Source organism: Odocoileus virginianus, chromosome 1 (genome assembly GCF_023699985.2).
Source record: "Odocoileus virginianus isolate 20LAN1187 ecotype Illinois chromosome 1, Ovbor_1.2, whole genome shotgun sequence".
In the NCBI taxonomy this organism is placed as follows: Eukaryota; Metazoa; Chordata; class Mammalia; order Artiodactyla; family Cervidae; genus Odocoileus; species Odocoileus virginianus.
The window spans coordinates 70,833,425-70,846,007 of NC_069674.1; the positions used below are offsets into that span (position 1 = coordinate 70,833,425).

Sequence of the window (12,583 nt, forward strand, 5' to 3'; positions counted from 1 at the left end):
CTAACCAAAGGAGAAAGGCAGAAGGCAGGGATCCATTAGGAGGCTGGAATTAACACATACCCACTGACAGAAATGAAACAGGTAATCAACCAATAGCAATACATGCTAACCAACAGCACAGGGACTTCGACTTGACACAGTAATAACCTACATGGGAAAATAACCCCAAACACACAGGTATGTCTACATATAACTGGATCAAGTGACTAAACACTTAAACACAGCAGTGCAAATCAGCTATAATCCAATAGTATCTAAAAATTAAAAGGAAAAAAAAAAGAAGAATGCCGACTATATTCCTCTCTGGCTTCAGGTTCCTAGGCTGGTTCGCATTCCTGAAGCCCAGGCACCCTTGGTCCCCAAATGTGGACTGTTAAGGGGCTGCTGGAGCTGGGAAGGAGGTGCCAGCAAATGAGCTCCCCTTGGACCTGCAGTGCCTGGTCCCCTCTGGGTGGAACCACAGAGTCCAGAGCCAGGTCAGACCTCCCACAGCCAAACCAAACATACTTCACCCAAAGCACAGTGAACCCTCTGGACTGGTAGGGCTCTTAGAACACATCTGTTCTCCTAGACTCCTGGTGGTCGGGTTTCCACCCCCAGCATTCCTACTTAGGATCCTCCCATTTAACGGAAGACAGTGCCCTCCACAGAGCTCTTGTAGAGGCTGGGCTTTATCTGGGTGATGAAGGGTAACAGACAGAATTAAAGAGACACAAGGGCTTGGTTGTTTTCCTGGCACATGCCTCTCTTGTTTACAACTGTGGAAGATGTTTATCAGGAAGGCTTTGCTGCCCCAGTATAATGGAGTTGAGCATGAAGAACTTCTGACATGTTGTGGTCATTTCCCATATCTATAGCTTGAAAACTAATGCTTATAGGCATATTATATTCCCAAGGCCTTTAGGGCTATAAATGATATCTGCCCTGAACAAATGGTGTGGTAATTGAAGGAGAATTCATAAAAGGGTAGACTTTCAAGAAGCCAATGCAAAGAAGTAAATTTTACACACAGTTTTAAAGAAAAAAGCACATGAAAAGATGCTCAACATCACTTATTAGTACTGAAATGCAAATCTAAACTACAAGTAGGTGTTACCTTGCACCAGCCAGAATGACCATTATCAACAAGTCTATACTGAATACAGGCTGGGTAGGACATGGAGCAAAGGGAACCCTCTCAGGCTGTTACTGGAACTTAAATTGGTAACAACCACTATGGAGAACAGTATGGAGGTTCCTTAAGTAACTGAAAAAAAAAGCTACCAAATGATTACACAACCCCACTCATGGGCCTGTGCCCAGAGAAAACCATAAATTGAAAAGAGACATGTACCTAACCTTCACTGCAGCTGTATTTACAACAGTCAGGATGTGCAAGCAACCAAGATGTCCATTGACAGGCGGATAAAAAAGATGTGGTAGATATATACAATGGACTATTACTCAGCCGTAAGAAAAGAATGAATGTCAATTGCAGCAATAGGGATGAACCTGGAGATGATCATACTAAGAGAAGTACATCAGATAGAGAAACACAAACCGTGTACATCACGGAAAGATGGAAACTAACATTTATAAAAATACACTATTTTCCAAACAGAAACACACCCACAGACTTAGAAAACAAACTTATGGCAACCAAAGGGGAATGGTAAGAGGGAGGGATAAATCAGGAGGTTGGGATTGCCAGCACCGTCACTCAAACTCTCCTTTTATCACAATAGTCCTGTATCTGGTGCAGTCAACACTAGCTCCTTCTGTAAAGAGGAAACTGATTTTCATAAAACCAACTGAATATCATTCTTTTGATATGAGAAACAACAGACCATTTTCATAAGTTAATTTTGAAATTCAGTGTTAGGATATAAAAATAATATACTTTCTTGGGCCCGTGAATGGTTTTTAATAATAAATTTTAAACTTTCTCTCTTTTTGAGGAACATCAACTTAAGACAGGTGACCTGTAAAATGAATTTCAATCTTAATAACATGGATGCAATAGCTGTTTGTACTGAAAATAATCACCATTTCCTTCATACCTTGGTGCTTCCATTTCCTGTGACCAACACGTGGAACAGGTCTGTAATATAACTGCTAAGCATGTCCTGGTGGTCATTGGTCACTGTCATGTTTGTTAACAACCTCAGTCCAGCCAGTTGCACAGCAGAGTTCAGGGGGCCAGAGATGACATCCTCACAGACTTGACTGACGTATACCTGAAGATGGGGAAAAGGGGATCTTCTTAGAATCTCCAAAACTTTCCTATTAAACCATAACTCTTGCACAGTGGAATCAGGTGATTGTTTAGGATGAAGCTGACTCTTTAAGAAAGATGGCATTTCTATCAAGATCTCAAACTTGGGTAACTTTTTGTAAGTTCCCTAATTAATAGCAGGCACTGAGCATTTTATAGATATACTCACTTCAGTCCTAAGACAACTAATGAGACAGTGGTATTATGGTCATTTTATAGACAAGGACTGTAAACCCCTTCAAGAAGCTCGGATTCTCCGCCCAATGTAATAAGAGAGTAGAGCAATGTCCAGACCCGGAGACCAGGCTCTCAGCACCAGTGGGGGGCCTCTCACTTGTTGGGGGCCTCCCAATTCTGTCTACCTTCCTGTGTCTGGGCATGTCAAGGTAAGGAGGAAGATCTGGGGGACATTTTGTACCATAGTCCGTACCTGAACTGTAGGATCTAGGGGCACATCATGTTAGAAGTAAAGAACTGGAGGGGGACACTAAATAGAGCTTTTCTTCAGAGCGCTTTCTTTTATGAGTAAGCAGAGGCAAACTCTATTTGGTCCAAGGTTGTTATTTATGACGTATATGTAGATGAATTACTCCTTTATAATACTGTAAACCACCACTGGCTAAAAGTAATGCAATGCTAGTCGTATGTCCATGTCACACATGAGAGATCTAGACTAAACCAAGGGAGACAGAAAATTTTCTGAAACTCTATTTTCTATGCCTGGCCACGAGCCTTCCAGCTTGAAAAAATTATGTCTCACAAGTAATTGGTATTCACCTAAGTTTAAACTTCATCAAAAGTTCTAATTGGTAAGAAAAATTCCCTAATATAAAATGCTAAGGAATTACCAACTGTCCCATAGGCCAGTACTAACTTTAAAAAATTTCCAAATGTATTCATGTTACCACAGAAATGAAAATGATGGCAGTAAAGCAAATTGTGTAAGTAAAACAGATTAAATTTTTAATCTGGTTTCAAAATCCAAATTATATTTACAAATCAATCTGTCTTGGGTCACAATTTCATCATGTACCCATCCTTTAAAAAATGGCATTTCCTTAGCTTATTATAAATCACATATTTTCATAGGATGCTCCTATCCTTCCAAGCATTTCCTAAAATGTGCTGAGCATTTACATCCTTATTGCCTCTGAATCTTATCTTCACTTCAGTTCTAGCAAGAAGATTACCAAACAGGCCATCTCAGTTATTCCTGGAGTTTGCCTACCTCACCTTGTTCCTTTCTCTTGGGATTCCCTCATTCCTCAACTCCAGCTGTAGAAACCTTGGACAGTTTTATGAGCCACCTCAGGCTCTACCTTTTACAGAAACTTCTGAATGAAAACTCTGCTTTCTGTGTATTCAACAATATTTTACTTGCATTTTCCCTTAAAGTATTTCATCATGTTCTGCCCTGAATTACAATTCTTTTTGGACTTGCCTTATCCCTCTTTCTAGCTTTCTTACAAGAGTTAATCATGTTCATTTCTAAACTCTACAATACAAAGCACGAACTCAATAAAAGTTGAATTAATGTTATTTCCTAACTTATTGTATCTTTCTGCTGATATTATCTGACTTTGGCCTGGTTCCTTTTTCACACTTTGATTAAACTGAACATCAAATTCAAAAGTCCACTGTATTTCTTATTGGCTGGTTCAGGTGCCTTCCTCCTCTTATTCTGCATAAAAAAATGAGCAGAAGACCTGAATAGACATTTTCCCAAAGACATACAAATAGTCAATAGGTTTATGAAAAGATGGTCAACATCACTAATCATCAGGGAAATGCAAATCAAAACCACAGTGAAATATCACCTCACACTTATTAGAATGGTTATTATCAAAAAGTCAAGAAGTAATAAGTATTGAAAGAAGCGAAAAAGGAACCCTTGTGTACTGTTGGTGGTTAGTGCAGCCACTATGGAAACCAGTATGGGTATTCTTCAAAAAATTAAAAATAGAACTGTCATATGGTCCAGCATCCCACTTTTGGGTATAGATCCAAAGGAAACAAAATCACTATCTCAAAGCAGTATCTGTACTCTCATGTTCATTGCAACATGGGTCACAATAGCCAAAACATAGAAATAGCCTAAATGTCAATAAATGGACAAATGGATAAAGGAAATGTAAACTGTATATACAATGGAATAGTATTCACTATAAAAAAGGAAGGAAATTCTGCTATTTGTGAAAAATGGATGGACTGAGGGCATTATGCTAAGTGAAATAAGTCAGAGAAGACAAAAATCTTATATGTGGAATATGAAAAAGTCAAACTCATAGAACAGAGAGTAGCATGTTCAGGTGAAGGAAAAGGGGAGATTCTGATCAAAGTATATAAACTTAAAAGTTATAAAATCAATATGTTCTGGGGTCTAATATAGCAAGATAACTATACGTCACAATACTATATTGTATACTTGTATGCTGAGAGAGGAGGTCTCAAAGGTTCTCACCACACGTGCACATGCACAGGTAATTATGAGGTGTCAGAGGTGATAGCTATGGCTGTATAGTGCATGCATACTAAGTCGCTTCAGTCATGCCCAACTCTTTGTCACTCTATGGGCCATAGACCAGCAGGTTCCTCTGTTAATGGGCTCCTCCAGGAAAGAATGCTGAAGAGGGCTGCTGTGCCATCCTCCAGGGGATCTTTCCAACCTAGGGACTGAACTTGTGTTTGTTACGTCTACCTGCATTGGCAGGAAGGTTGTTTATCACTAGTACCACCTGCAAGCCCAAGAATATGTGGTAGGGGTAATCATTTTGCAATATATACATGTATCAAATCATGTTTTATACCTTAAACTTATACAATGTTTATGTTGATTCTATCTCAATAAAGCCAGAAATAATAAATCTGGCTTTATTATAATAAATTCTTGGCTAAAAGCTATAAAGTATGTCTACTAAAATTTCATTACTTACCTTTTTTTCCTCTCTCATTTATTAGAAAACCTTATCTTTTGTAATTTCAGGTAACTTACCTTTATCTTGATTTGATTTTCAACATTCACACTCAGGTTATTCAGTGCATTTAAAGCTTTCTCTTTAATACTCTGATTTGGATTGTTGATTTTGCTTCCAACGACTGGAATACCACCCAATTCACGAATAACGATCTAGGAGGAAAAAAACAGAACCATGACTTCAAATATGCAACCTCTCCTTTATTACATTCTTTGCATCTACAAACACAAATAAAAATTAATGATTCTTCAGAAATAATGTTCCCATATACAACCTCTAATTCCTTTTTTTTTTAAAGTTTATTACACATAATTTTACAGCTAAAGAAACTGAAAATAAATTATTAATATATGTAATATTTAAACTATAGCAGAGATATACAATGAAGATTTGTAGAGCTACTGCAGTGATCTCAAAGTAATTTACAAACAAAATAATTTTACTTTGAAATAAGTTATCTCTCTCATAGGGCAATTTGCAAATGCATTAAGATTTAGATCAAAACTAGTGTTTTGCTGAGATGAATACTTTGGAACACTAATTCCTCAAGATGTAAACAGATGTTCCATTTTTAAAAAGGATTTTTGGGACTTCTCTGGTGGTACAGTGAAGAGTCCACCTGCCAATGAGGGGGGTCACAGGTTCAATCCCTGGTCCGGGAAGATTCCACATGCCATGGAGCAACTACAGCGCACGCTACAACTACTGATGTCTGTGCACCTAGAGCCTGCACTTCACAACAAGAGAAGCCACTGCGATGAAAAGCCCGTGTTCATAGCAGAGAAAACCCGCATGCAGCAACGAAGACCAGGTGCAACCAAAAGTCTCATTTAAAAAAGTAGGTTTCATAGATAAGCAAGTTTGAGAAACTCTGGTTATAACAAGAGTAAACATGTCTCTTTACTGTAATGCAATCCTATGGTCATGTGATTGGAATCTCCAAGAGGGGAGTATTGAATATTGTACTTCTATAAACTTTATCCAAAAAGAAGATCATTTTTCAATTGTGGGAGGGGAGGAACACTTATTAACATCCTGAAGAATTGAAGTTCCACACAGTTTGGAAACGATGTCCAAATTTTCAAAGAAAAAATAATCTGGGGATTTCTCACAACCAACTACAACACAAATAAGCTGAAAATGACTCCTGTCAGGTCAAAACATGCTGTTCTATCAAGAAAAGAGATAAAGGAGCTTTCCCTCTGCAATTTCAGGTTCCTCCTAAGGACTTGTGGTTACTAGGAGACGGTCTTAAAAAAAAAAACAAAAAACAAAAAACTGTACCATAAAAGCAAATGACGGCACCATTACTGATGACAAGGGCCACCAACTCCTATTACCCAAGAAACTGCTTGTTCACCAGTGGCTTCTCACCCACTCTGACTACAGTTTGTTTCAAAGGAATATAAAACTATGGCATCAGAAATACCCTCCATACAGGCATGCTAATAAGCTAGTCACCATCTGTTATTTTTGTCTGCCTGGCAGCCCTCTTTCTCCTGGGACAGACACAGTACCTCCTCCACCCCATACAGTTCCTGGTGAGACTGCTGGTCAACTGTGTTCACACCCTCCCTGCTGTTTCTGTCTGTGGGTGAGCCAGGACCTGCTAATCATGGCCCAGGTCAGCCCAACAATTGGGCCAAAGGGTTGGCTCTTGATACTAGTAGAGTAACTCCACCTTTTAGATCATGAGGGTCAAAGATGAAAGCTTGAGAGGCCAGTGGCTTTCTTTCCATCTCTGTGAAGAAAACCTCTTTGTGGCCAGAGAGACAAAAATCGTTACACAAAAAGAAGTAGGGGCAAGCAGTCAAATGACAGTGAAAGAGAGAGAGAGGTCTGATAATGCTTTCTGTAACTTTGATCTCTATTCACACTTCTGTCTGAAACCAAAGCTATCCTTGGACATCCAAGTTAACTGAGCTCAGTATTTTTCCCTTTCATTTTAAAATAACCTAAGTTGGGGTCTGTCACTTATAACGGAAATGTACATAATACACACATATTCCTTATATCTCCCTATAAATCTCTAGAGCTAACCTTGACATGGATAAAGATGGACTGAAATGAAGTATAAATTCAAAATTCTGCATTCATGACAAGGTTAACAAAGGGCATTAGCTGAAAATAATGACAAACACTGTTTTACTCTTTCTCCATGGGAAGCTGGGGGGAAGCAGAAGCCATTTACATTTACACTGGTCCATGGCTGTCAGAGTGCGGTCCAGGGAGCACCTGCTTCAGAACCATCCTTGTCAGCCCTTTGCACAATGTCAAGCACGCACTTAAATGTCAGATGCTTCTGTTGCTCTACTGCAGCACTGCTGAGTTTTGAATAATTAGAAAGGCCATGCAATAATACTAAGTGTTGATTAGATACACTTATTACAAACGTGATGCTGGTGACCAACTTCATAGATACATACAATCTGATTACTAATCGTATTACTATTAGGCTATGCTTTTTAGAAGTAAACAAACATTATTTTGTAGATATCCATAACCACAGTATATGTAGATGAAAAAACTGAGGCTCTGGGAGGTTAAGTAACTTATCAGAGTCACAACTACTGCCGGTGTGTGAGAATGGGAGGAGCATGTTTACGGAGACTAGGGTACTCACTTGGTTGGCTGAAAAGGCTGCATTGTTACCCAGAGTGACCAAAGCTCGTTCGATAATGACAGGATCCTCAGTTGATTCAAGCAGGTAAAGGAGCTTCTGAACTTGTTCAGCATTTAGGCTGTCATCATATGATCCACTGGTTAAGTCTTCTACATAAGAATAAAGTTATTTAAAGTTCATTTAAAATCAATATAAGACTTAAAGGGACAATCCTGAATCATATTCTGATGCCAGGCACAGTTTTGAGCACTTTACATACCTTAACTCATTTCATCGTCAAGTGATCCCTTAGAAGATACTATTATGATTCTCAATTTACAGATGGAATACTGAGCCTTATAGGTATTAAGAAATTAGGCGATGGTCTTAGGAAGTTCTGAAGTTTAAAGCTTGGACCTTTTAAAAAGTCCTTTACAGAAATCTCCACAGAAAAACAGAAACCATTTGTATAATGTAGTCATTGTGTTATAAACATAGAACATGATTCTTTCCAAATTAAGCTATGAATACAGGTCAGACAGCACAACAGTCCACAATACACTGCCCTCCATGGAGTTGTGGCTGGGGGCGGGGTGTTGCAATTTACAATAGGTGCTGTTATATGATATCATAGCTGTGCTCATCTATATGCTGATGACTCCTCAATCCTAATCCCGAAGTTAAAACTATTTTTTTTTTTTAAACTCTATTTCTGGAGCTTAATTTATAGAAATCAATTTACTAACTGGCACTTCAATTTAGGTACTTTAAAGACACCTCAAACTAACTGTACTCTATCCTGAATACATCGCCTTCCCATACAAGTCTACTAGGCTTCAAAATCTCTATCTCACTGAATGAGACCACTATCTACCTGGTTTCCCAAACCAAGGGCATCTCTGCTTTATACTTCTCTCTCCCACAATAATTCATCAAATCCTAAAAAATAAAATGTGTCTCAAATTATTAAACTAATCATCTTTGGATCCTGGGATTACATATGACTTATTTTCTACCCCGTGCTCATGAGTACTTTCTTGTTTTTTCTTTTTCTTTTCTTTTCTTTTTACAATAAACACATAGTATTATATTAAGATAGAATATATTGCTTAGAGGAATCACAGACAAATATGAGGTAAATGGACAAGCTTAGATTATGAGAACCAATAGGTGATCTGATGTCCTGAAGAAGCCAAATAAGAAATCAACTATTAGGAAAATCTAAAAGCTAAAGAGGGAGCAGATTCTTACTCCCATGTCTTATAATCAGAACCTCTGGATCAAGCTTTTTACTCCTGAACCCACTACCCACCTCATTTACAGCTTATACAAGTATTTCACCCAAACAATATTTGAAAAGGTAAGTGAAAGAATGATAAAAACACAGACTGTCATATAGAAAGACTTTTGGGGGTTCATCCAAAAGTGTTTTTACCCACAAGAAAACTGAGATCAGGATCATTTAAGGATTTGCCTAACATCACACAGTAGTCAGTAGCAGAGACCAGAGAAATGAAAGGACAAAGCTGCAGGCAACCACCTAACCTCTTTCAGGTCAGTTTTCTCATATGTAAAATAAGGCTCGTCAAACACCACAGTCATTCCAGAAGTCCCTATGCAGCCCTAAAGTTGTGTAATTTTATATATACACACATGGCATAAAAAGGATACATTTAACTCATTCATACCTCCAAACCATTTCAAAGTCTATAACTTCCTCACACATTTTCCCACAAACAATTAAGAAGTTTTATAGATATATAAATTATTAATGAATAGCCAAATAAAATTTTATAGAGAAAAGGGTTAAAGCATAGAATTTTCTCTTGAAAGAAGGAGATGTAATGTGGTAGTTAAAAGTAAGCCTAGTTAACTATTAACTATTTGAACTAGTTAAATCTAGTTCAAATTCCAGCTAAGCTGTTTACCAGCTGATAGACATAACCTCTGGAAGCCTCAGTTTCTTCAGCTATTCCAAGGGAGTTAACAGGGCAAAGAACAGGAAGACAATAGAATGGGATAGACTAGAGAGCTCATCAAAAAAAATTGGAGTTATCAAAGGAACATTTCATACAAGGATGGGCATGATAAAGAACAGGAACAGTAAGGACCTAACAGAAGCAGAAGAGATTAAGAAGAGGTGTCAAGAATACACAGAAGAACTGTACAAAAAAGCTCTTAATGACCTGGGTAACCATGATGGTGTGGTCACTAACCTAGAGCAAGACATCCTGTAGTGTGAAGTGAAGTGGAAATAGGAAGCATTACTGCAAACCAAGCTAGTAGAGGTGATGAAATTCCAGTGGAGCTATTTCAAATCCTAAAAGATGCTGCTGTTAAAATGCTGCACTCAATATGCCAGTGAATTTGGAAAACTCAGCAGTGGCCATAGGACTGGAAAATGTTAGTTTTCATTCCAATTCCAAAGAAGGGCAGTGTCAAAGAATGTTCAAACTACCAGACAACTATGTTTATTTCACATACTAGTAAGCTTATGCTCAAAATCCTTCAAGCCAGGCTTCAGCAGTACATGAACTGAGAACTTCCAGATGTACCCATTTCTAAAGATGGGTTTAGAAAAGGCAGAAGGACGAGAGATCAAATTGCCAATATTCACTGGATCATAGAGAAAACATGAGAATTCCAAAAAAAAAAAATCTAACTTTTGCTTCATTGACTACGATAAAGCCTTTGGCTGTGTAGGATCACAACTGTGAAAAATTCTTAAAGGGATAGGAATACCAGACCACCTAACTGTCTCCTGAGAAACCTGTATTCAGGTCAAGAAGCAACAGTTAGAACCTTATATGGAACAATGGGCTGGTTCCAAATTGAGAAATGAGTACAGAAAGGCTGTATACTGTCACTCTGTTTATTTAACTTCTATGCAGAGTACATCGTGTGAAATGCCAGGCTGGATGAATCACAAACTGGAATTAAGATTGTCCAGATAAATATCAACAATCTCAGATACACAGATGATATCACACTAATGGCAGAAAGCAAAGAGGAACTAAAGAGTCTCTTGATGAGGGTGAAAGAGGAGAGTGAAAAAGCTGGCTTAAAACAACATTCAAAAAACAGATCATGGCATCCAGTCCCATCACTTCATGGCAAACAGAAAAGGAAAAAGTAGAAGCAGTGACAGATTTTATTTTCTTGGGCTCCAAAATCACTGCAGATGGTGACTGCAGCCATGAAATTAAAAGATGCTTGCTTCTTGGAAGGAAAGTTATAACAAACTTAGATAGCATATTAAAAAACAAAGACATCACTTTGCCTACAAAGGTCTGTCTAGTCAGTTATGGTTTTTCCAATAGTCGTGTACAGATATGAGTGTTGGACCATAAAGAAGGCTGGGTGCCAAAGAAATGATGCTTTTAAACTGTGGTGCTGCAGAAGACTCTTGAGAGTCTCTTGGCCTGCAAGAAGATCAAACCAGTTAATCCTAAAGGAAATCAACCCTGAATATTCATTGGAAGGATTGATGCTGAAGCTCCAATACTTTGGCCATCTGATGCAAAGAGTCGACTCATTAGAAAAGACCCTGATGCTGGGAAAGATTGAAAGCAAAAGAAGAGGGTGGCAGAGGATGAGATGGTTAAACAGCAACATCGACTCAATGGACATGAATCTGAGCAAACTCTGTGAGATGGTGAACAACAGGGAACCCAGAATACTGCAGTCCACGTGGTTGCAGAGAGTCAGATGTGACTTAGTGACTGAATAACAGTGCCAACCTTAAAGCATTTTTATGTCTCTTAATACACATCCAAGAGTGGAATTGCTGGATCATATGGTAGTCTCACTTTTAGTTTTACGAGAAAATTCCACACTGTTTTTGACAGTGGCGGCACCAATTTACACTCTCACTAACGGTGTATAATGATTCCCTTTTCTCACATCCTCACCAGCATCTGTTATTTGTGACCTTTTTGAAGACAGCCATTCTGACAAGTGTGAGATGATATATCATTGTGGTTTTAATTGGCATCTCTCTAATAATTAGCAATGTTGAATATCTTTTCCTGTGCCTGCTGCCCAATTAAGTGGGAGATGGGCTCAAATCAATAAAATTATAAATGAAAAAGAAGTTACAACTGACATCACAGAAAAACAAAGGATCATAAGAGACTACTACTAGTAACTATATGCCAATAAAATGGACAACCTCTTGGAAAGGTACCATGTCCTGAGACTGAACCAGGAAGAAACAGAAAATATGAACAGACCAATCACAAGTACCAAAATTGCAACTGTGATTAAAAAGCTCCCAAGAAACAAAAGTCCAGAACCAGATGGCTTCATAAGCAAATTCTACCAAGTGGGATTTATCCCAGGGATGCAAGGATTCCTCAACATACACAAATCAATCAATGTGATATACCACTTCAACAAACTGACTAATAAAAAACATTATGACCATCTCAATAGATGAAGAAAAAGCTTTTGACAAAATTCAATACCTGTGATTATTAAAAAAAGAAAAAAACTCTCTAGAAAGGGGGCAGAGAGGGAAACTCCCCCACCCATTTATATTTAGGATGGGCTCACTTACATCTGACTCTTTGCAACCCCATGGACTACAGCCTACCCAGCTCCTCTGTCCATGGAATTTTCCAGGCAAGAATACCAGAGTGGGTTGCCATTTCCTACTCCAGGGGATCTTCCCGACCTAGGGATTGAACCTGTGTCTCTTCTGTCTCCTGCATTGGCAGGTGGATTCTTTACCACTGCACCACCTAGGAAGCC

General features: G+C 38.4%; 1 protein-coding gene across 1 annotated transcript in view; it reads right to left on the reverse strand.

The window, feature by feature from the left end:
- Positions 1-12,583, reverse strand: part of ARMC10 (armadillo repeat containing 10) — an 83,616-nt gene that overhangs the window by 44,921 nt on the left and 26,112 nt on the right. The window contains exons 2-4 of the mRNA XM_020904233.2: positions 7,853-8,001; positions 5,247-5,381; positions 2,040-2,216 (exon numbers count right to left, since the gene is read on the reverse strand). Coding sequence (XP_020759892.2) covers positions 2,040-2,216; positions 5,247-5,381; positions 7,853-8,001 — 461 coding nt within the window. The remainder of the gene's footprint in view (positions 1-2,039; positions 2,217-5,246; positions 5,382-7,852; positions 8,002-12,583) is intronic.